The sequence below is a fragment of the Juglans microcarpa x Juglans regia genome, chromosome 5D (genome assembly GCF_004785595.1).
Source record: "Juglans microcarpa x Juglans regia isolate MS1-56 chromosome 5D, Jm3101_v1.0, whole genome shotgun sequence".
Classification (NCBI taxonomy): Eukaryota; Viridiplantae; Streptophyta; class Magnoliopsida; order Fagales; family Juglandaceae; genus Juglans; species Juglans microcarpa x Juglans regia.
Genome location: NC_054602.1, coordinates 999,461 through 1,024,416, shown reverse-complemented (window position 1 = coordinate 1,024,416; position 24,956 = coordinate 999,461). Strand labels below are relative to the sequence as shown.

Sequence of the window (24,956 nt, the reverse complement as noted above, 5' to 3'; positions counted from 1 at the left end):
TGACATGGGAACATCGACGGACCACTGACGACACCAACAAAGTAAAGCAAATCGGGGAACCACACTGCATTAATGGCACAACTATCCGAGCAACACGCCACATTTATGATACTGTCGTAGAGGCATGCCGCATTTAAAGGATTCTGACAAAATGAACAATAAAAAAGACATAGGCTCCACTAGGGCAGGCACAATCGGTTCCCTTAAAACTCCTGATATAAATATAAATTTTTAGGTACGAAAAAAACTCTCTGGGCTCTAGCTTTTTTATTATTTACAAACTTTCAAAATATTTTATTGACTTAGTCATCAGACTCCCCGGCCTCAAGGCTAGCTTCTCTCAGCTTCTTTCTTCTTCGTTTTCCCAGGCCCAACTTTAAAGACTTGAGTTGCTAAAACATGACTCAAAAACGTACGAAACACGACGTTAATATGTATAAATCTTAAATAGATAAATTAATTTTATACAAGTCATTGTAAAAAAGTGAGCTACATCTTAAAAAAATGTAAAAAAAAAAAAAAAAATTAATGAAATTCATTATTTTATAAAAAAAATTATAGAACGAATTTATAAGATAGATCCAAGTGCGTAGTTTATATGAAGGGGCTACTATGCCGTCCCAATTTGACTGCAGGGCATACCGCCCAACGTAAAATCTTTTTTTTTTTTCTTTTCACATTTTTTTAACATATTTAAATATATTTAAAAAATAAAAAAAAAATATACCAATACACTTAAAATCATTTCCTTAATCACTAAGTAAAAAAAAAAAAAAAAAAAAAATTTGACCAGCGGTCAAATGGAAGTATCAAGTTAAGGAAGTAAAATAGACTTTCTCTTATATGAACTAGGCCTGCTGCCACGAATTAAACCAGTGAAAATGGCAGTTCAGGGAGTGCATATGAATCCAGGAGGTGCGGCCGAACAAAGGGTAGCCATCTCCTAAATTATAGCCCCTGGCTCTATACGGCAGTGACAAAAAAATAACCCGTCACTTTCGACAAATGTGGGGGACTAGACATACCATGTGAATCATGAGCATCGTGTTATAAATTTTAAATATATAATTTTTTTTTTGTAAAAATATGAACTTTATAAAAAATATATATATACTTTTTTTAATGATGAAGTCCATTTTATTTACAAAAAAATTTGCATAAAACTTATGCATTTATAACTTATATATATATATATCATTTCTCCATTCGAATTATGTTCATTATCTTATGAGAAATCCTTACCACCGGTCCAATTGTTAATACCCAAATAACAATCCTCCAATAACCTATTGTCACGTAACTCTTCCATCTTAAAACTTATGCGCTTGATTGTGGTGAATAAAAATTTTGTTCTGTATACGTTTGCCATCTCTTTCTTCCACCAAAACCCCTATCCCAACCCAGGACCAACCCAAACTTATGCGCTTGACTATGGAGCTTGACCACGAGTCGAGACGGAGCTTGACCTCGAGCCGTGACGGAGCTTTACCTCACGGTGCAATGAGAATCAACTCTGAATTCCTTTTCTCTACCCCCTCCGTTAAGTAAACATGAAAGGATTCAGTGCTTACGCTTTTTTGCTTAGCTATCACTTTTCCTTTTCTTACATAACTATCTTTGATTTGGACAAAGTTGTTGGCTTCATTTGCCCATCCAAGCAAAGCTCTTGTTCATATGCCATCATACACATGGCAAGAAACTGATGTGAAACAGCGACGACAAGTTCCATTTATTTTTATTTTTTTGCCAAAGCTTTCAATTACCCAGATTACAAGCATACTATAACAATTACAAAGCAATGAAAATCAAACCATTGAGTGGGTGATGGGAACTGTGGTAGGCGACTGCTTGGTGGAAACGCCGAGTGCATGGAAAAGATAGAGATAACCTGTGGTGGGTGACGACTTGGTGGGAGATGGAGCTTGGTTACGGCGCAATGATTTTTATTGTGGTGGGCGATGCCGAGTGCATTAAAACTACGAAGACAACATGTGGTGGGAGACGGCTTGGTGGGCGACGGAGCTTGGTGGCGGGGCAAAGGCTACTGCGGTGGGCGACTGCTTGCTTGGTGGGCAATGACAGTGCTCTACTTTAGCATGGACGAGTGGAGTTTTTTCATCTTAGATGGTTTAATCAGGTGTGGTCTTCTTCTATATCTCATGAAATTTCCTACATGTCTAATTCTCATTAGAGGGTTGTTAAACCCATAATTATAGAAGGGCTATTCCGTAGACTGAAGAGGAACTCTTATCATATACCTCCAGCCCTCCATTTTTTTATTTTTTATTTTAAAAAAGAAAGGAAGAAAAAAGAAGATTATGGTTTTAAGTAAAATTGATCTGTATACTAACGAATTCTATCAGCATCAGTTATATTTGCCAATTTGTTTTATTGTTAGTGATTTTACGTGACAATTAGTTAAATAATAATCATTTAAACTATTACACATACCAAATATGATCGGTGGACCAACATGCATGCTTAACGCATAATTTGTTTTCATACGAAAAATGATTTATTACTTTTTCCGTGTTTGTGTCCACCTAATGGTAAGCAAATCGAGGATTTGTGAAAGAAAAAAGGGGAGGAAGGAAATAATTGAGATTTATTTCTTACTCCTCTGAATGTTAAAAAACAATAGCATGTCAAACCATAAGTGTACGTGTTAGAAACATTGAGTTCTATCAAGCTTCAAAAGCAAATATGTGGAGCCCGTTATTTTTATTTTTTGTCATTTTTTTCATCTTCTTCTTCATCCTAATCAATCATGTCACAATGTCAATATACTTTGAGTAATTATAGAACGTAAGATGGAATGTGGGCTCTAAGAACTACCGGAAAGTTCCTAAAAGTCTAGACTGTCATAATTAGATCATTGCCCCATATATAAGATTCATTTATTTAGTTATGTTAAAATATGACAAAAATAATAATAATAATACAGAAAAAAGGTGGCCAGGATTTACAGGGAATAACGAAAAAATTAAAGAAATAATTTTAAGGTGATTTTGTCTAAAGGCTCTACGTATCACAAAATTGTAGGAGTTGCTTCTTTATTATATTAAATTCTATAAATAATAAGCAAGATATTTTAACCACATAGAAATTCAACACAAGTAAGTTCATAAGTTAATATAGCTTGATGCAATTATACCTTAGATTCTAAAACTACTTGTATTATAATATAAATGGAACGTATGATATAAATTTATATAAATTTGTAAGTTTATTTCTATAGGATCTTTTTATGATTGTAATACTTCTCAAACAATAAACATAGAGTGACGCCAAGGAAAAGACAAATCAATAAAACAAAAACATTGTTAAGCCCTGCCTGATAAGGGGCGTTTACAGCCAGACCCATGGACTCGGTTAAGAAATGAATCTCAAAAACAGGATTGGGACCTGTGCGCAGTACAAGGAGGCCAGACAAGCATCCGAAAGGCCCATCCTTCAAGAACGAGGGCAAACCTAGAGGAAAAAGTATTGGCATCAACTCATTGTTTGGCATCAGCCAAAACACACCATACGTGACTTCAAGTGAAATGACCAAAAACTCCCTACAACAAAAATCACATTCCTTCTCATTTCACCAATTTCAAATTATTATTACTTCATTTCTCTCTCCTCTTGCGTCGCATGTTGCCCGTCTTCCCCCCCTCGCCCATCCTCTCCCCCCACCCCTGCCACCCGCGTCGCTCAAGCAATATTTTGAATACCGTACCAGATGCCGTACCGGTCAAAACACTCAAACGAAATATTTTGATACCGGTACCGTTTCGGGATAGTCGATATATGAATAAATTATATATATAAATATATGTATATAAATTATATTTCAAAATAATAGTTTATATATAAAGAAATTATATATAAATACATATATATATAAATTATAAATAGCTTAATATGAATTGAGGGTAAAAAAATGAGCTTATAGTGTAAAAAAATGAAAAAAAAATTAAGACTGAAATATCGGCCGGTACTGGCCGGTACACAGATCGAAATATTGGCCAGTATGGCCGGTATTTGAGCCGGTACGAAATATATATATAGTACCTGTATCGGCCGGTACGGTACGGTATTAATAACAGTGTGCCCAAGGCCCCGCATGTCGCCCATCCTCTCCCCCACCCCTGCCACCCGCGTCGCCCATTATCTCCCTCATCCTCCCCGTGTTGTCCATCTCTGCGGGATCTGAAAGGGGTGGTCATGGGGAGGCTACGGTGGAGCTGGTAGTACTATCGACTGTCGAGGTGGAGGCATGGTGGTGGTGGTGTAGATTTGGTCGTGAGAGAGAGAGGACCCGTGAGGGAGAAGGCATGTGAGGGAGAGAGGAAGGTCGGTGTGGGCTGAGGAAGGAGGGTATGGCTGAGGCGTAGAGGTCCGGTGTGCTCGTGGGCTGCGACGCATGGCTGACGATGGCAGAATGTGAGCTGCGACGTGGGGAAATTGTGTAGAGAGAGGGTGAGAGTGCCTACGAGGGATTTGGGTTGCGAAGGGGAGGAGGAAGGGCTCGATGGTGGTGGTCGGTGGCTGCGGTGGGAGGCCCAATCAACTGTGGCTGCGACAGAGACACTCGTGAGAAGAGAGAGAAACGAGAAGGAGAGGAGAGGGGCTGTGAGGAACGGTTTTAAAAAAAATGTATATATATTGCCACCGCTACCGGGGCTAATCCCTATCAAAACTCAATAAGTAATAGTCCAGGGAAAAATTGCTTTCATCATAAAGGGCTCGCTGGGAACCTCACGAGGCATGTTGCATTAAATGCACTAAAGTGTCCATTCGAGAAGCATGTTTGTGAGATACATGCCCATTCAATAAGCATATCTATGACACGGAGTTGTTCCTAAGGTCCAGAGGGGTTGTCACATTAGATGCAGCTACGTGATCACTCAGAAAAGTATCTATATCAAACTATTGAAGGTTATGGTTGAGAATTTTGCCTCGGAGTGATATATGAATGCGGAATCGAAGGAAGATTTAATGGTAGGTTCATAATTTCTACTTGAGGCGATTCACTTAAGCATTAGAAGTGACTCGATCGAGTACATTTTGTAATCTTCTTGTTTTATGATTTTAGATCAAAGCATGATCACCCGAGAAAGCGCGAATGCAATTGCTGGTGTGTGAAAGCCGAAAGGCGCTCTTAACCAACACTGCTGTTTATTTAGGAATTTAGTTTGGTACAAATGTTTTTGTAATTCACGTGGGATTAAAGACTAACAAGTATTATTAACATTTTTCTTCAAATCAATCGCATGTGTCGTGCATCGACGTCTTCCCAAAGTTCTAGCTCTAATATAATAGAAGTTTTTTTATTCATTTATTTATTCTTTCTAAAAACACCATAATATTTGGAAAGTACGTGGATAGCATCGTTTGTATAGAGTTTTTTGTCCGCGTTATTTGCTACCAACCATCAAGCACGCCACGAAGTGCAGCAACTACTGTACCCATCGATTAAAAAATACACCTTTTTATTTTATACTATATTTATCCAAAGATCTGCATAATTATTAAGATCATCCCAAATCTGGAGAGTCATATAAGTATTAGCTTACCAAAAAATAAGTTCAATCTGTAATCGAAAGGGACGGTCGATGCTTGTCTCGTTCCTACATGTCCAGTTTTTCGGGATGATCGAAAGGTACGGTCAATGTTTGTCTTCCACTATTTTTTAATCCCCAAATAACGAAAAAAGCATTTGCTGGAATAATATTAATATAACATCAGATATTGATAAAGTTGGTAGCAGAGCTTAGTCGACATTTCAAATGAATCTGCATTGGATTCTTAGCAATAGAGTCAAAATCCTCTGGTTTATAAATAATTAAAGTGAGAGAATTAATGAAAATATCCGGCCAATAAAGAAAAAAATGTTTGTAAAAATATATCACATTAATTAATATAAAAATGCTTACACATTAATTTATTAAATAAGATAAAAATTCCTGTGATGATAATTGGGAAACAAAAAGTATGAATTTAAAACCGATTTCCTATGGGCTGTTTATTTATTTATTTTCAGTTTGAAAATTTAATTTAATTGGGGTCCAGTGAGGAACATGCAAAGGAAATAAAGCCAAAATTGGTCAGAAAAAAAATTTGTTGTTTCCTAAGTGAAGCAGTACACATCAAGATGCTGCCCTCACTGACAACATTTATTAAAATTTACTAAAATCTACTATTATCATCATGATATATAGGTTGAGGTTAAATTTACCGACATTAAAATTCTCAACTTACCTTAAAAAAAAGCCTTTTAATTGAGTGCAACGTTATTTGGTTATAATTATTATATATAGTTGGTTTTTGTTTTGTTTTTTTTTTTTTTTTAAATAGTGGTTGTTTGGTAAGTGATCCATTTTGTCTCGTAGGAGGAAGAAAGAGAGAGGGCTGGGAGATGATTAATGGTGGAGTGTTATAGTCATGTCAGTGATGACAGGTGACCAGTTTTGAATCAAGTAGTCGGTATAACGTGATGTTTCATATATCCTTTCATTATTATTTACTTACTGTTCGGTCGGTCACTCTTTTTTTTTTTTTTTTTTCGACAGTAAAAAATATCGGCAATATTTATTTGAACGCATGTTTATGGAAATATTAAATCAAAGTCCGTCACATTAATTAATACAAAAATATTATTACCTTAATATTGTAACAAGAAACCATTTTGAAGCTATTTGGCTATTTGTCTTATTTAATTTATAATTATGCCAAATTGTCGATGATTTATAAAAAAAAAAAAAAAAATTTTATAAATCCGAGATTTTTATCCGTGCAAAATTGTCGACGAAGGCAGATCCATCCGCATAGGACACGTATAATTGCAGATATGTTGGGAAATCTATAATAGCGACAGGCCATGTTCTATTTATATTTTCTAAGCGATATCCCATTCGTTCGATGACACTACATATTGATATACCACGTTGGAGGAAATCAATACGTCTTTTATTTTTTTTGTTTAAAAGTTTTTCTTCCCTCTTCCTCGATACTCCCCAACAGCTTTATAGGGTGGGCCCTCGGCTTCAAAATAATCAGAGCCGGTATGGAAAGCGAAACAGTGATATTGTACTGTCCCCCGTCTCTCTCTCTCTCTCTCTCTCTCACATTCCGCCTACCGCTTCAAACCTCCGCACCGTCTTTAGGGTTTCTCATCCCATCTCGGACTCCTTCCTCGTTCCTCAGGTTTGACGAGTAAAGTTCTGTCTCAATGTGTTCTTGTTCCAGGTGCTGTTCCTCTTTCCGATCTCACCATTCTTGCGCCGTTTTAACTCATTTCATAGCATACGCGTACATACATACATACATACATATATGTATATGTTTTTGTGTTTGTGTTTACTATGTATGTTTACACGCAATTATTTACAAATGAATATAAACGTCTGTGGTAGTTGTTCGAGCCTTTGGTTCCTGCAAATTTTTTGGAGTTTTTTTTTTTTTGTGTGAATTTTTGTTTCTATTTTTTCAATTATGTCTGTAGAATTTATCTCGTTTTGTTGAAGTAAATATTGATTACTTTCCAGAGCGTTTCTTATTTGTGTTTGGTTCGTTGGGTTGGTTAAAATTTTACAACAGGCTTTTGCTTCACGTTGTTCCTGATCTATTTAAATGAATATCAAGTTTCAAATAGTTTCTAACTGCAAATGGGTCTACTTGCTGCTGCTTCTTCTTCTTCTTTTTTTTAATTTTTGGCATTTATTTATAAATGATTTGCAATTTTTCGGAGCAAACTGGACGGCATAAATTTAAAAATCGTGATTGGATCATCAGACTGACTGGAGATTGGTTTTAGAATATTCTTTTTAATTTGTAAAAACCAAATTGCAATTTCGTATAAAACTTCTGCAAAATACGCAGATTTGGACATGGCTCGGTTAGTTCAAGTGTCGTAAATCTGGTATGGTTATGACTCTGTAATATTGATGAGAGCTTCCTTTACGTGTCATCTCAATACTCTATTCGCTGTGTGAGCAAACGGGACAATTAGTTAGTTAACGTTTTACTAGACTCTCGTGGTTGCAAATTGAAACTCATCAATTAGAAATGCTCACTAAATAAATGTTGTTGTCGGTTAGTGTCTTATGCCATCAGCAAATGCACTTTCTGTTGTGGATATAAAGAAAGCATACCTCTGCCTTTTTGTTTTAATTTATGTTTTAATTTATCAGATGAACTTTTTTTTTTTTTTAATCGAAAAAAAAGTCCATAGGGATTTTAGTTAACTAATATCATTCGAAAATTGGTTTTCATTTCAGGCTTTGGATGTCACAGTTTGGAGCCAGTGAAACAGGTGGACATAGTAGACCAGCTTTCAACTTTTATGGAGGAAGAATAGTCTAAACTACATGCGCCGTGCTTTTAGGCATCGGAATTTGTGTGTGAAATGCTTCTCAAGTGATGAATTAATATAAACTTGCAGGACTAAGCTTTCACGTTGTTGTTGGGCACTAATTTTGAACAGCTTTAGCAGAGGAATCCAATTATGGGTTCATTTTCTGGTACTTGTGAAATTGTTGAAGCAGGGGAGGAGCTAAATTTTGGTCAACATTCTAGGGAAACTTGTGACAAAGATCAGAAGCTTCGTAAGCTAAAACTTGGATATAAGGATTCTCTGGAAGATGACATTAATAATCTTTTTGAGGCAATTCATCTCAAGGCTTCAACCAAGGGCTTAGGTCTTTCCCAACAAACGGGATTGAGCCCTTTAAATAAAAGTGCCTTGAAAAGGCCAATTACAGTTGGTGCGCCACGTTCGCCGGGAATGGGGAGTTCAGAACCTGTGACTCTGAAGCAGGCATTAAGGGAACTATGCCTTTCTAAGGCATCAGAAATGGCTGCTATGCGACGTTTATCAAAGTCTACTAGTTCTCCTGGAGTCTCAGAAGCTGGAAGGATAAAAACATTGTACAATGCTGTTGTAGTTGAAGGTAGTGGATCTGGCCCATCTGTAGATGAAGGTAAAGGGAGTGGGGTTGAAATATCGCTCATGCCTGAAGAAATCATACTAAATTCTTCTGGGAAGATGCCCAGGCATCTTCAAATGCAAACTGTGAATTCATCAGGCCAAAGTGTTCCAAGTTCTCCTCGAGTTGCTGTTACTACCACACAGAATAATACTGGGAGCATACCAATGCAAAATGAGATTATCTCTTCATCAAGTAAAGCTGGGGGTCATACAACAAAGGAAGAGATTGGCAGGAAAGAGAAGCATACATATGTGCCTTCTCTATCTTGTCCTAGTACTGATGGACAGATTTCAGAGCTGGTTGAAAAAGCTCCTGCCTCAACCAAATTGACAAATAAAGTATTGGCGCCGAAATCCGTTCGGAAAGGCAGGTTGCAAGCAACACCGTCCTCCTCTAGCTTGCTTGTAGGAAATAGGATGAGCAAGTTATCCAGGAATAACTCCCGCTCAGTCAAACCGATTGTTAGGAACAAGAATTCTGTTAAGAAGAAAATTAAGCAGAACTCAGGTTCCACTGCCTGCACTTCCAGTGCATATAAAAGTGTTAATACTGACTTGAATCCTAGTAAAAGTCCACTGGTTTGTGAGAGATGCCAGTGCACATTGAAGAATGCAAATAAAGAGTTCAAACCAGATTCTCTTATGTCTCATTCAATGAATCCTAATGTTGAAGTAAGCTCAAGTAATGGGAATTCTGGAGCAAGTATGCCAGGCATCACTTCAAACAGCTGTAATAAAAGCAAAGCCATTGTTATGAAAGCAAAGAAAAACACAAAATTGAAAGAGAAGGGAGAATTTTCCCAAAGCTCAAAAAGTAGCCAAGGTGAGTATAGTACTAGTACAAGTATCAGTGATGAGAGCAATTTGAGTGGGTCTAGCTGTGGCAACAGACCTCACATGTCAAAGGATGTGAGGTGGGAAGCCATCCGTCATGCACAGATGCAGCATGGAGTCCTGGGTTTGAGACACTTCAATCTTTTAAAGAAGCTTGGTTGTGGTGACATTGGAACTGTATATCTTTCTGAACTGATTGGTACGAATTGCCTATTTGCTATAAAGGTTATGGACAATGAGTTTTTGGCTAGAAGGCAGAAGATGCCAAGGGCCCATACGGAAAGAGAAATATTGAGAATGCTGGATCATCCTTTCCTCCCAACACTATATGCACAATTCACGTCAGATAATCTATCATGCTTGGTTACGGAGTATTGTCCAGGCGGAGACCTTCATGTCCTTCGGCAAAAGCAGCTTGGCAGGAGCTTTTCTGAACCAGCAGCGAGGTAGAATACTTGAATAATGGGGTTCATTTACATGATCATTTGCACTCCTTTTTTTTTTTTATTTTTTATTTAAATTATCATGCATGACAAACTCTGAATTGAAAATAAGAATATCCAAGAAACAATACAAAGACTGGCATATAATCCATTATGCATAAGACTAGTTGATTTGTGTATTTACCATGCTTGGCAAGACCACTGCTGCCACCTTAAAATTAAGCAACACCATTGCTGCTACTCTCAGATACTAAGATGCTCACTGCCACCGAGAGCACCTGCATCATTTTTGACGCAGAACTTTCTGACCCATCTGAAAATCAATCCATTCTGCCTTCTGTATCTTAACACTTGATTGGCAAACAATTTAATTTGTGTTAGATCCCAACTTCTGCTGCTCGTCCTTTTGAAATCAATTCTTGGTGTGCATAGCAGCTCAGAAGAGCTATAGCTGATGCAAATCAATTGAACTCCTGCAGGTGGATTTGTGTCGTCCGAGCCTATATTTCTGAAGTATAGTTGTACCTTCTTTTATCATTTAGATTGGTGCTGGAATTTTATCTTTAGGAAACTTAGGCTTAATAGAGGCTTTCTTCTTAACTAATTATTCTTGTCTAAGTTTCTGCTTTTTTTACAATTACTTTATTAGCACAAAAGGGAAGCTTTTGCATTTGCCATTGACTTCTAAAACTAATTTGAACATCCTCTGCACTATCAGGTTTTATGTTGCGGAAGTCCTCCTTGCTTTGGAGTACTTGCACATGCTTGGAGTTGTGTACCGTGATTTGAAACCAGAGAACATTCTTGTTCGGGAAGATGGTCACATTATGCTCACAGACTTTGACCTCTCACTCAGATGTACTGTGAGTCCAACCCTCGTAAAATCTTCAGCCAGTTCAGATCCTGCAAAGATTTCTGGTCCACGTACAGATTCTAGCTGCGTCGAGCCATTCTGCATCGAGCCATCCTGTCAAGTCCCATGTTTCAGCCCTAGGTTTTTACCTGCTACTGCAAAAGCAAGGAAGTTAAAAGTTGATCTTGCAGCCCAGATCAGATCATTGCCACAGCTTGTGGCTGAGCCTACTGACGCACGATCGAATTCCTTTGTTGGCACCCACGAGTACTTGGCACCCGAGATCATCAAAGGAGAGGGCCATGGAGCTGCTGTTGATTGGTGGACGTTTGGTATCTTTCTTTATGAGCTTTTATATGGTAGAACACCTTTTAAAGGTATTAATAACGAAGAGACGCTAGCCAATGTAGTGTTGCAGAATCTCAAATTCCCTGATGACAGCCCACTCGTCAGTTGCCACGCAAGAGATCTCATCAGAGGGCTGTTGGTGAAGGAGCCTGAGAATCGGTTGGGATCCGAGAAAGGGGCTGCTGAGATTAAGCAGCACCCGTTCTTTGAAGGCCTGAGTTGGGCGTTAATACGCTGCACCATTCCACCAGAGCTACCCGATTTTTGCGACTTTGGATTTCCAATCACTTCTTCCCACGAAACAAAGAACAAATATTTGGAGTGCAAAGCTACAGGAGAGCACCTGGAGTTTGAATTGTTCTAGAGAAAAGCACCTACGTTTGGGAAGAGAGACTCTATGCTTAGGTTCGTCCTTGATTCAGACCTATCCTCTTCTGCTGTATCTAATATGTAACTTAAAATGTAAAAATACGGGACAATACTTTGGTAAATGCTGGTCATTTATGGTATATAGAGTTGTAGCTGAGGTTTTGATACGCGGCTTCATGTAGTTAACAACATGGCATCAGGTGCAATGACAACGCCTTTTCGGTCCAAATTAACCAATAAAAGACCCATATCTTGTAATCTCAGAAATCCTATTTAAAACAGGATGCACATTCCCTGCTTTGGTTGTAATTCAAGTGTCATTGCCTAGAGCCATGCAACCTGAGTCTCCGTCCGAGCACTTTTTCTCGTTATAAATTTAGGAAAAGTACTATATGGTCTCCCGGCACTTGCTCTTTTTTATTTTTGAAAAATTCTACTCATACATCACATCATATTTTTTGTTATTTTTTTAATTTTTTTCTTATCAAATGTATTGTATATGAATGTTGGATGATGAGTAGAAGAATTCAATTGTTTTAAGAAGAATAAAATAAAAAATAATAAAAAAATAAAAGAAATTGTGGTGTGTGGGACTTATGAATAGTAATGTTTTTTTTACTTAGTGATTAAATAAGGGCTCGTTTGGATTCAGAAAGTATTTTATCTCATCGTTATAATTTTTTTAAATTTTTAAATCTCAAGATTTCATTTTTTTAAATTTCAATTCAACTTTTTCAAATTCTAAAATAATAATAATATTAAAAAATAATATCTTACCAATATTTTATTTAACTTTCATCTAAAGCTATTATTCTATTTCATCTCACTATTCAAACTAAATGTTTTTTGATAAATCTGAATCTTGCCTTGGATTCTTGATGGCAGAGAGAGACGGAAGCAAGAAAAACAGAATAACGAAATCCTGAAATCTGTATTTTACTTTACTGAATGATCACTTGCATCAATGTAAGCATATCAACTACTAATCCATTTCAGCAACCTGAGTCATATCAACAAATTAGTAAACTAGATTAGTCCCTCTAAGATTTTTTTAATAAATTAGTAAACTAGATTAGTTCCTCTAAAATTTGTTTAATGATGTTGTGATTTTTTTTAAAATATTGAAGTACATAAAAAAAATATATGGGAAAAAAGGGCCTTGACCTTCTGGGTAGAATTCGTCGGGAGGGAAACAACGCTGATAAGCGACAAAGACATGGAGGTCGTTTACAACGACGAAACAAAACAGTGAGCAAACCGAGCTCATCGAGGAATCAAACTCTGTAATAAGAAAACGGAGCTCATTTAGGAGAACTATCGTCTGTGATTACAGAACGGAGAAAAATAGTCCATGGCATCGAGCTCAGATGATGACTTCATTATTCTGATATGCTCAAACCCCAATCCGATCGAAGCGAAGACACCACATGAAGAGATTCACATCTCCACCACAGATATCCTAAGCTGGGACTTGCCCACAATCCTCAGTTACCCGACAGTGAAAGTTCACGCATGTCGTAATAGGCCAGTCACTTTCTATCCTATGCCCGGCATTTTCCTTTCCATGCTTGGTTCTCGGGAAAGCGAGAGAAAAACGGAGCGGGTTAAATAATCTTTTTTCTGTTTGTTTGGAATTCCGGTCTAAGGATATTTTAGTAACTCTCATTGCTGATTTCGCTGTTTGATTCTCTGTATATATTTCAGGCTCATTGAAAAATCTTCGTATTTCCAAGGCCTGCTCTGCGGGAGCTTTAGGTACTTGTAACTTTTAATTTTACCGGTTATTGGCTAAGCCTTTGTTTGGTTGCCGATTGCTGAGAAAATTCAGTATAGAATGGAAAACACAGATTTGAAACAGCTCATTGTGGCCAATTCCTCAAATTAAGTCTCGAGTTCAGGATTTTGCGGTTCTCTCGATTATAAAGTAGTATGATTTTAATACTTTTCAATAAATCGTATTTCCTATCTTGTTTTATGTTCTCTTGGCAGCCAAATGAATCTTGAGGTGCAATGAAATTTTTTCTGTCAACGTAACATAAAGAAAGCGGTCCTCTTTTTCGGTTATAATGAGTTTACTGTTGGATCTTCTGCTTGGTTGAGATTAATATTATTGTCAAATGTGTCTTTAGTCCTGAAACGCTTGAACCGAATATATTTATGCTTACTAGCTGTTTTTTTATTGGTTAAATCTTCTCCAGTGAATCATGTCTTGACAGTACATCAATTCAGTGGAACCTGGAAATATTTGTGCATGTTCTCAAGTGCATATACGGGTGCCCATTACATTTCACTTCAAAAAATTTCGTTCCTCTTTTTGAGGTAAACAGTTGGCATTTTTTTTTAAAATTTTGCTAGTACCCGTGCAACATGGATCAGGCAATCTGGAATGTTTTATGCCTTTGTTTTAGGAAGTTTAAGATGGTGAATTACTTATTTATTTTAAAAGTTAACCTTTGTGCGTAAAGATTTTAATTAAAAAATAGGCGATAGTCATCGCAAATCAACAGAACAGTGTAGATAGTAATCTAAAAATCTCCCTTATTTTATTTTTACCAAGTGTGCCAAAAAGAGAGTTTTTTTTTTGTTCGGAGGTATGTTCCCTGTATCTTCCACTAAACAAAAAGAAAGCAAAAACCCTGCATATAGGATTACTATTTTACATTCTAACTCTTAGTTAGGGGACATGTAAAGCCTGCCTCTGTTGTACCACCTTGGTATAAGCAGATAGTCATGTACATACTTCTGTTGTGCATATCGTAGTGATCATGTTCCAAGTAACTCACTTGGCCAATCCTCTTCCTTGAAGATCTACTTTGATGGCATAGCCATAACTCTCAATGTGCTAGCACCTCATTTCTCTGACTGGAGATTAGTGATAGTAGCACTGACCGAAAAATTGGTAAGAGTGATTGTATGGGATTAATAAATGCATCAGTGAGATTCAGTTTCATATTTAACATTTCTCATGTACTTCCATGTATGATTCCTTCAATGTTAGTTGATTTAGGAAGAGAAAACCCTATAAAAGACATTGTAGGCCTTCGGGCTTAGTGTGATAAAAGTGTGGGCCTGTAAATCGTTTTATTTCTTGGCATGATTGTGCATAATTATCTATTTTCTTTAACATTAAATTGTTCACAACATCTTCCTTCGGCGTTTATTAGCTGATAACTACATGGCTATGTCCTTACAGTTTGAAAAAAAGACACTGATGTATTACTTTTGCAGTTCAAATTTAATGGTCTAGTTACTTGAACCCCTCTCAAAAATCATGTGCTAATCTTCCAGGGTGCACTATATTTTGGGGTGGAGACGCTCATCTCAAAGTGTAAAACTTGGTTTTCTGAAGTATCTTCTCCCAAAGGGTCAGGGTCTTTGCAAATAGAATTGGATGATTTGATTCATATATGGATATTTGGTTTAGAATTTGGTGAGGATTTCTCTGATGTTTATAGTTTATACTGTTCGAATGATAGAACATGCAAAAAATGCTTCTTTCTCATAGTTTTAGAGAATGAGAAGTTATCATTGTGGTACTTATAAAAAAAAATGTTGTCATTGTGGTATCCAGTCTCATAGATGAATTTTAAATGCGTTGCAGCAATTGAGTTTCTTCCAGAATTATGTGCGGGCTATCTTGCAAGGAACTTTGTACGTGCTTAATTTTTATTTAGCTTTTAAGCAGCCTCTGTGTACACTCAGATCGTTTCTTAGTCAGAAATTTCTGTGTAATCTGATTCAATTCTTCTTCTTCTTCTTAGTCAGAAATTTAAGTTTAGCATATTCATATATTAGATTACGTAAGGATTGTGTTTGATCTTTTCTTATAAACCTTTTTTTAGCATTCATTTTGTTAATAACTGTCTAAAGATCACTAGTTTACTTATAAGAAAAAAAAGATCACTAGTTAAACATTCAGTTTCTAAAACATCGTATTGAGCAACAGAAGTTCCGAACCCAATGTCCTCCATCTGTCAACCTCTCTGTGTAATACTCTGGGGAAAAAGTCCCTCTAAAAAAACTCCATCTATCTTTTGTTTAGTTCCTATCTTTCATGCAAAGCCCAGAAAAAAAGAAGTTTTTCTTTTTTTAACAATAGTGAGGAAAGAGGCAAGGGAGCTAGAATGACTAGAGGAAATCCAAAAGGGATTTGGGTAGAGTCAAAGAGAATCAAAGAGAAAGGACATGGTTATTTTGAATTTCATAGGGAATAGGATTTTTGGATAGAGCTGAGGGGTGAATGGAAGAAAAATATCATGCACGGGTAACAAGAAAAATATCTTGTTAGAGTGCCAAAGGCAATCCACGTTAGTCAAAGCTGCTAATTTGGGAAGTCTACTTCTTGGTCATTTATACTATAAGCAGTCAGGATAAAGCACATATAATTGATTCTTTGCTTGAATTCCCTTCCTTATTTTGTATGTTTGGCTTCAATGCTTCCAGATTTAGGATGCCAACAACACGTTGTGATAGTTTTTTATACTCTGTGCAAGTATTTTTTGTTTTGCTTTCTGTTAATGGAAGCAGATGATGTTGTGTTTTCTGGGCAGATGTGGGCCATGACTAGCAAAGTTTTTGGCGATGTTCCATACAATTTGTTATTGTCTTGCTTAGATCATCCCTATTTGACAGTTGACAGGTTGGTCAGCTAACCTTAAATATATTGATTCAATTTTATGCTCTGTGTTGGGAACACTGAAGTTTTGCTTCTCTTTAACAGTGAGATGCATCTCTCTGAGGCACTTTTAGTTTGGCTTAATGCTAACTCAAAACAACTGGAAAACTTCAGCAGAACCGGCGAGAATTGTCATGGCATCTTTAGACATGTAAGCTCTGATGCTTTGTATAGTCTAACTTGAGGATCCAAAATTAGATTTTCTAGCAAAGGTGCACTTTCTTATAGGAGATAAAAACGTGGTTAAAGTGAAAAGGACTGCCCCGTTTAACTCAACTCAACTTGAATCCTTTTAATTGAGCCGTTCTTTATTTGATGTGCCCATAATAAGTTTTAGGCAACAAGATAATCTGTATCCTGATCCTAGATCCTGGAGTTAGTAGTAAAAACTGATTGGATGACACGATGTGATGATCACAGATATGTTAAGGAATCGGGAAAGGGAGGATAATTTAGTTAAAAGCAATATATTGAAATCATGATATGAGAAAATAGATTCTACTGGCATACAATCTGATAAGTTATATACTTGCTACCATGTTGATAATTCACCAATTTTCATGATAGATGGATGCAACCTTTCATCACTGCCCTGTATTGTCTATAACCATAATTGGGACATAGTTAAAGAGGCACATCATCTCTCTCTTCACTATAAGTGCTTTTTTCATCAGTTTTCCTGTAAATTATCTTGGCTTATTTTGTACATGTGATCGATATGGTTCTAATTTTGCTAAGTTATCTTTTAGCAATAGACTTTTCTCTTCAATTATGATATCATAAAGAGGAGAGATAAGGATAAATTAGTTATTAGTGTATTTCTTGTCTGGCAATTAACGTTTTTCTAAAACTTCAATTGATCACGATATTCTTTCTGTGTACTCATTCTTTGTTGTCATTGGAAAGGTCCGCATTGGCCTTTTGCCATTGTGGTTTGCTGCAGGTATGCACAATTTTCCCAATATTTTTCTTCTAGAATAGGAAAGATATATACTCTTCATAAATTGATTAAGTTGACTGGTTTCATATTTCAGGGAAAAGAAGTTCTTGTTATTTCTCTAAGGTATTTGAGGAGAGCATTGACTTAATTTTTAGACTAGTTGATGCTCCACCAATAACTTCCATGAATGTCTTGGAACATGCTGATTTGCACCATCTCAAGATTCGGTTGACAGAATATTCTAAGGTACTCTTTCAACTAACTCTAAAAGGACCCTTGGAGTTGGAACCCATGCAACAACTTTTTGGGATATGTTGACTGTCTTGTAAAACACTCGAAGACTCATTGCTATTTGTCTATTAGCGTATATTTTCTCAACCCAACCAATAAGTTATAGTGTGTTCTCTCCATAAACACTTTTTCTTAAAATCAGAAATTGAGCAGAATCAATGAAAAAGAATCATTTTATTTTTCTTAACAAACTGATGTAATAAGTAAATATTCATAAGCTTTGCTTGTTGCCACTATGATTTGGATAAGATTTGGATGGGTATAATATGCAGTTTGGTTGATGCCTCTCTGTGCAGAAGCTGAACCTTTCAGACTCTTTACACTTTTAGTTTTCCGATATCTGTAATATATGTCATTAAGTTGATGAGCAGTGCCATTTTGGCTGACTTAATTAGGGTCCAGATGCTCAACTTCCATGTCTCTGACACATTCTTCATGTTTGTATTACTTAAATATTTCCTCTCTGTGCAGAAGGTGAACCTTTCAGGTTGTCCACAAATAACATTAGCCACTCTTCTCCTGTCAGTGCTTCCTTTATCATATAGCATGGACCCCACCTTAAGAAAGAGTATGAAGCAAATTTTAATTGGCCTTGAGCGTCGAGAGAGAGATCAAAGTCCAATTCCACAGGGTTTGCTTCCAATGTTATCCTTTGAAGCAGTACAGGAGATAGATATTTCCAAGTGCCCAAGGCTACATCTTGAAGCTGCCATTACATGTATAAGCAAGTCATTTCCTTCTCTAAGAACACTGAAAGCAGCTTATCTTTTGAACTTCAAGACAACAGCTTTGCATCAATTGGTGCACAAGTGCCCTCTGCTCCGTGAAGTTGACTTAACCACGGATATTAGTCCTCTTATACCAGCACAAGTGTCGGTTGTATCCTCAAGTCTAGCTATAACATCACCACTATCAAACAAGTCCCTCAGTGTTGGTGATGATCCTGCTGATGTTATGTCATTAAAAAAGTCTGGATTATCATTGCCAAATATCACAAAGCTCACATTGGAGGGTCGAAGTGATATCTGTGGTGAGATAGTTTCCATTTTGCACTTTGGTTACATGGTTAGTAGCTGCATGCCAATTCTTTACATGGTTTGCACCTTAGGGTTGATGGGTGGAATTCACGATTTATGGAATCTAGCCTTTTTTTATACATAAGATAACTTTTGTTAGTGATAAAAAACATAACACCCAAGTACACGGGGAGTGTTCATCAGACAAACTTGGCAAAATCTAGCTTTGTTCCATAAAGGTATTGTGTTTAACTAGCAGTATGGGGAATTGGTGGGATAGAATACACCACGACATGATAAAAAAACTCAGTAATAGTTTTAAGCCTCTAAATATAAACTAGTAGATGGATTTTGTACCACCTTGGATGTGTCTGGTGTGAAAGTTCCTGATATTGTATGATGTGCATATTGTACATCGACGACTGTGCGCTAGTTATTATTGTGATGTTTTTTGAATGAGCTGGGCCCCAGGGGGAGGGGGATTAAAAGATTCAAACCACTGGCCTCCACTTTATCGGATGTGGTCCCCTGTATATTGTGCTACCCCTTGATGTTCTATTTGTTGCTGTTTTTATTTTACTTATTGTTAAAATTATTTTTGCAAACAAACCGATAATTACCATTTCCTTTAACATGTAGATTTGGATCTCCAGTATATTTCAAAATTCTGTTCTTCCTTGCACGAGCTGAACATTCAAGGGTGTATATCAGTGACAGATGTTGGCATATCAAATCTTCTTTGCAAATGTATGAAACTGCATTCAATTGTAGTCTGTGATACTTCTTTTGGGGTAAATTCAGTTCTTTCTCTGTGTTCTGGTGTTACTAATCATGGTGGCTTTCCGGTTGCCCATTTTCGACGGAACCATAAATCTTTGGCATTTAGTCTTCAAAAACTGCATATGGGTGGCTGCAAGGGTGAGTTTTATTTCTTTCACGTTACTCTCTCTATTGAACTTTTTTTTTTTTTTGAAATGGAACTGTTGAACTTTTTTATTGTAAAAGTTTTTCAAAAAAATCTTTTTCAAGTGGATTCATCCTGAACAGGAAGTTCACCATTGGAACTCCTCAAAAAAGATCAGGAAAACTGGGAGAGAGAGAGAGAAAGATTCCTTGAAACTGAATAATATAATTCCTAGAGAAAACCAAGTTGTGCTCTCCCATGGATTGCTCCGTGCCTTCAAACTCCTATTCCTCTGCAACCAAATTCTCCACATCAAATAGGGCCACTTCTTTCCAAGCAATGACGTCGTTTTCTTTCCAAGCAATGATGTTGTTTTCCTTACCAGAATTCCTTTTCGAGTAATCCTGTGTACTTTGATGGTTTTCTTGTATCTTTTTCTCCTTCTAGGTAGGTGTCTCTCTTGGATATGTCCTGTGTACTGGATTTGCACCTTTTATGCCTTCAAAACAACTTCTGTTATATCATGGACTGTGATGTCTTTTCTTGGGGCATTGACCCTCATTCTATGTGCTCTCTTCAGAATCTTGAGGTGCCTCTTATGTAAAAAAATCACTTCAGGAAAAACGTAATTAATTATAGATGGGACCTTAGAAACTATAAATGTTTAGATGGTAGGAGTAAACAGTCCAGTCAATTGGGATTAGGGCTATCTAAGTTCCTTTAAATTAGTGTCATATTGGGTTTGACGAAAGTAATTTAGGATTTATGATGCTGAAAGATGTACTTGGGACAATATATCTAAATGACTGTGTGTGTGCACGCCCGTATGTATGAACATGTACTTTCTATTTCAGGTGTCGACGAAACATCTTTTCGAGAGCTTCTGTCTCAAACACAAACTCTAACGAGTCTTTGCTTGCGGGACACTCACCTTAATGATGAAATTCTGCATTGTTTCTCAGGTTTTTCCTTGGAGATGCTTGATGTTTCTAATACCATGGTTAGTAATCAGATTTATGGAAACTGGAATTTTTTTTCCTTGGAAGATGTAATGAAAGTATCATCTCTGTGTCCTTATGTGAAGAAGTTACATTATCAATGATCTTAAAATTTTCAAATATTGGCTAGTTTAAATACGAAACTAGTGCAACTTACAGCATGCAGATAATTCTGAGCTATGACTTCAAGTGAGACAATTTATTTTTGATCGATAACTTCAAGTGGGACAAATTTAGCAGAAGACGCAGTTGATCAGATAGAAGGACTGCATCATTTTTGGTTTCTTTGTTCTTGCTGTTGCATCCATGGTGGTGATGTACTGATTTCTGAGAATGCAGTTTTTCCTGACACATGCATATTGTTCTCGTAAAATTGCAGGTTTCTGGAGCTGCATTAGCTCAGATAGTCCATGGAAATCCTGGTTTAAAGCACTTGAGAGCAAGGGGTTGCAGAAATATCTTGCAGCAGGAAACTAACACCTCAGTGGGGGAATTTTCTTCCTTGTATACATGTAAAGAACTGTATCTTGAGTTGGGCAAGAAATGCAAATTGGAGGAAGTGGCACTAGGATGGGGATTTTCTTGCTTTTCTGTTGAAGCTCTCCAACCCGCAATAAAGTCATTAAGGTCGATAACTGTGGGTTTAGGCGGATCATTAGGTGAAGATGTGCTGCAACAGCTATCTGCAACTTGTCCTATGCTAGAGTCACTAATTCTTCATTTCCAGGTAGTAATGGTTTGAAAAAACTTTAGATTCTTAATCACTTAAAAACTTGAGATTCTTTCACCCTTTTATTTTAACTTTTCAGAAACAGACAAACTTTCCTTGATCTTGCATAAATAGATTATCTGATGACCTCTCATGACTGATTCAGATGACCTGCCCTTATCAAGTGGCATATTATTTTCATTTCTTGCTGATTGAAACAGACTTAAAAATTACAGTTGTTACGTAAGGATCTGCTTTCTCTACAGGTTGTATCTGACACTGTCGTAACAAACATGATGACATCCTTGATAAATTTGCGAGTGTTGGCTTTGTGCTATTGCTTTGGTGATATATCTATGTTAAGCTTCAACTTTTCTACGCCAAATCTGAGGAAACTGAGGCTTGAAAGAGTAACCCCTTGGATGACCAACAATGATTTGATTATTCTGACTCAGACTTGTGCAAACTTAGTTGAGCTTTCATTGCTAGGATGTAAGCTTCTCGGTTCAGGTCAGAGATTATTATTCGGGAAGTATATAATTATAATTAGCATGCATACTTGTGTCCCCTTGAATCATGATAAAAATTCTAAATATAGTTTTATGATTAACAAGAAGCCAATGAGACCCATCATTACTTGATTCTTTGGACAGCTGCATAGTAGATAATCCCTTTTCTCTAAGACTTGCCATGATTAGTGTCTCGTTTTAGCAGGTTTCAAATAATGGCCATATTCTTTTTTAAGTGCTGGGCAGTAATTAATATGTTATTGTACCTCCATTTGTTCATCATCTCAGATTCTCAACAAATCATCTCACATGGATGGCCTGGCTTGACTTCTATCCATCTAGAGGTTCGCCATTATCTCTTTTCTCATGGATGAATACTGGATCCCCCTGTTTAGTAAGCTGGAATTTGATACAGATTCTACTAGAATGCTTTTAGGGTGCTTCTGAAGGAGGCAAGTGGTGGTCAAAGCTCCAAGAGCACTTTTTGTCTCCTTCGTCTTCTTGAGTTGAGTTGACGAAGCAAAAAAAAAAAAAAAACACGTAAACAAAAAATAAGGAAGACAAGATAGAAAAGTTGGTCTCTATAGCCCGAGAGAACCTCGAATAAAGCTCACACATATGGTGTTGGTGCTCCTAACAAAGATGCTTGTTCTGTTAAAGATAGATGATCTTTGCCACCCTTTACCCTTTTTTCTTTACTTATATATATATACATATATATATATTTTGATAATTAATAAGAATTTTATTACCAAGAATAGGCACAGCCCAAGTACACAGGAAGTATATAAAGGAAATACCTACTACACACTAGAAAGCAGGAAACTACTACATAAACAGATTCAGTACATTATCATCATTCCTTACAAAGATCCTAGCCCACAAACTCAAAAGTAGAAAAGAAATAATAACGAAGATCTTCAAAAGAACACTCTTTGTCTTCAAAACATCTTAAATTCCTTTCCAACCATAAACACTACATTAAACACAAAGGAATCATTCTCCATCTGGCAGCAGCACATTTCCTTGCCTCAAAACCACGCCAACATGCAAGGAGATCCACAATTTCCTTAGGCATCGTCCAATATAAACCTGTTCGACGAATAACCTCATTCCACAAAGACTTTGCCACCTCACAATATAAAAAAAGATGATTTACAGATTCACCATCCTTCTTGCACATGACACACTAATCAACTATACACAAATCACGTTTTCTAAGGTTATCCGTGGTCAATACTTTCCCTAGAGCAACCACCCAACTGAAGAACGGCACCTTAGTAGGTACATTCACTCTCTAAATACTTTTCCAAGGGAATATACAGCCAGAATGACAATTTTTTTTTTTTTTTTTTGATAAGTATTAAGTAGATTTTATTCATACAAATGCAATAGACATAGCCCGTGTACACAAGAAGTATACATAAGAACACCTAAATACATTCTAGGTTAATGCAAGATACCGCCAGAATGACAATTAAGCACCTTATAAAAAGAACCGACTGAAAACCTGAAGTGAATGACAACATTCACTTCCCAGTCATTTGCATCTCTAATAAAGTCAACATTTTGAGTTATATTTTTTGATAAGTTATTATACATATATATATATATATATTATTTTGTTGCTGCACAATCATTTAGCATGCATGTTGGTTAACCCATTTGCTCTGACTGCTTCAATAGGTGATGTTACTTATGTGTTTATTTTTACTTATCAAAAAAAGAAAAAAGCTTTGGTTTGGTTTGTTTTGGGGGTTCTGTCCCTCTTCTTTTAAAAAAATATGCTTTTGTTCGTTTTCAGTATTTTGTAACTGTGAAAGTGTACATGAGGTTTCTGCCGCTTCAGTGCTCATGTGTTTGTAATGACACTGTCATTTAGGAATGTGGAAAAGTGACGGAAAATGGGATTTCTTCTCTTCTCGATTGCACAGCTCTTGAAGATCTCTTGCTGCTCCATAATGTGAGTCTTCTGGACATGGATCTGATAAATACAGTTCTGACTAGATAATATACAAAAATGACGCTGTAATTATTCAAATCTGAGACACAGACAGACTTCATTGGGGTACCACTTGCGTGCATAATTTTAATGTGATAATTCTCATGAGTTGTAGTTGGAGCTTTATGTTTCTTATGTCTGATTGTGTCAATCTGTTTTTTCTTGCCTCAAGTAGGAGGAAATAGATGGAACTTATCAAAAAAATAGATAAATAAACATGTGCTGTTTTATTATTTGGATTCTAATTTCTTTCTGTGAACTCATTGACATTTATAACCGACCCGATGCTGGCTATTTGCTGGGCTGGACTTAACCAACACTATTCAGGGCCCTGGGATACACAAGAACTTCATTTTTTATGCTGCTTCGAAGGTAATTAATTATAAACACAGTTCGACGTTCTCTTCTGTTGTTCGGTTTGTATCAGAGAAATAAAGTTTAACGGCTAATACCAGATTCTGTTGCATTGTGTCATGGGTACAGTTGCCAATGCTTAGGAAGTTGTCATTGGATTTGTGTGATGCAAGAGAAGGTGACTTTGACATTCCAGATGTAAGTCACAAAATGGTCATCCCTCTATTTTATTCATTATAATTTGATCAAGTAGAGATTCTACATATTTAATTGCTCGACTCACCCAACGGTACTTGCTCATATATATACACACACAGGCAACATTATAGCTTTTTAGCTGCCTTTGCTTTGAATGTACAGAACACTTGTAGTAAAGAAGCGTGTGACCTTACAAATCATTAATGTATGTGATTTTCCTCAGTAACGTGTTTGTTTGATCCTGTCGTGTCTGCCTCAGTACGACGATAAATGTTTGGTGAGTACTGTGAAGATAGCGAGATGCAAGCCCCGGAGATGTAATTTTAGCCTCCCAGCTCATCGAAGACCTGTGCACGAAGAGACGCTAGTACTGATTCGGAACAGCAAGAATCTGTATAGAACAGTTGTGAAGGAAAGACTTTAAAAGATGCTGACATGTTGTACATTTTTTGCAGCTGATTGTTGCTCCCGTTTGCACGAGCAAATGGTGCCCAAAAAAAAAATAAACAATATTAATTTCTCTAGTTTTTTTTCCT

The 24,956-nt window shown here is 36.7% G+C and overlaps 2 protein-coding genes across 10 annotated transcripts; both read left to right on the top strand.

Moving 5' to 3' along the window:
- Positions 1 to 6,965: 6,965 nt before the first annotated feature.
- On the top strand, positions 6,966 to 11,991 carry LOC121265368 (serine/threonine-protein kinase KIPK2-like). Its single transcript, XM_041168976.1, has 3 exons — positions 6,966 to 7,236; positions 8,268 to 10,257; positions 10,973 to 11,991. Exons 2-3 carry the CDS (start codon positions 8,495 to 8,497, stop codon positions 11,817 to 11,819), a joined length of 2,610 nt encoding a protein of 869 aa, XP_041024910.1. The 5' UTR covers positions 6,966 to 7,236; positions 8,268 to 8,494; the 3' UTR covers positions 11,820 to 11,991.
- Positions 11,992 to 13,019: 1,028 nt separating this feature from the next.
- LOC121265361 (BTB/POZ domain-containing protein FBL11) lies at positions 13,020 to 24,912 on the top strand. 9 transcript variants are annotated; one of them, XR_005940656.1, is made up of 19 exons: positions 13,020 to 13,348; positions 13,529 to 13,579; positions 14,023 to 14,143; positions 15,113 to 15,254; positions 15,426 to 15,475; positions 16,375 to 16,463; positions 16,545 to 16,650; positions 17,406 to 17,442; positions 17,534 to 17,685; positions 18,202 to 18,760; positions 19,386 to 19,664; positions 20,505 to 20,650; positions 21,028 to 21,375; positions 21,624 to 21,867; positions 22,155 to 22,210; positions 23,749 to 23,829; positions 24,196 to 24,240; positions 24,324 to 24,420; positions 24,680 to 24,822. XR_005940656.1 is itself a non-coding variant. In XM_041168964.1 (19 exons), the coding sequence occupies exons 1-19, from the start codon at positions 13,176 to 13,178 to the stop codon at positions 24,842 to 24,844; spliced, it is 2,634 nt and encodes an 877-aa protein (XP_041024898.1). In that variant the 5' UTR covers positions 13,020 to 13,175; the 3' UTR covers positions 24,845 to 24,912. The 9 variants fall into 9 exon arrangements, 6 of the variants coding, with proteins under 6 accessions (XP_041024898.1, XP_041024897.1, XP_041024896.1 ...); XM_041168964.1 differs by having other exon boundaries at positions 19,386 to 19,493; positions 20,613 to 20,650; positions 24,352 to 24,420; positions 24,680 to 24,912; XM_041168963.1 differs by having other exon boundaries at positions 20,613 to 20,650; positions 24,352 to 24,420; positions 24,680 to 24,912.
- Positions 24,913 to 24,956: the final 44 nt, after the last annotated feature.

What these genes read in the sequence shown, in the direction of transcription:
- LOC121265368 (XM_041168976.1), top strand. Translation starts at nt 8,495, where the DNA reads ATGGGTTCATTTTCTGGTACTTGTGAAATTGTTGAAGCAGGGGAGGAG. An exon ending in TTTTCTGAACCAGCAGCGAG is followed by an intron (nt 10,258 to 10,972) that starts GTAGAATACTTG and finishes CTGCACTATCAG; the next exon opens with GTTTTATGTTGCGGAAGTCC.
- LOC121265361 (XM_041168961.1), top strand. Translation starts at nt 13,176, where the DNA reads ATGGCATCGAGCTCAGATGATGACTTCATTATTCTGATATGCTCAAAC. An exon ending in GATATTTGGTTTAGAATTTG is followed by an intron (nt 15,255 to 15,425) that starts GTGAGGATTTCT and finishes AATGCGTTGCAG; the next exon opens with CAATTGAGTTTCTTCCAGAA. An exon ending in TGACTTCTATCCATCTAGAG is followed by an intron (nt 22,211 to 23,748) that starts GTTCGCCATTAT and finishes ACTGTCATTTAG; the next exon opens with GAATGTGGAAAAGTGACGGA.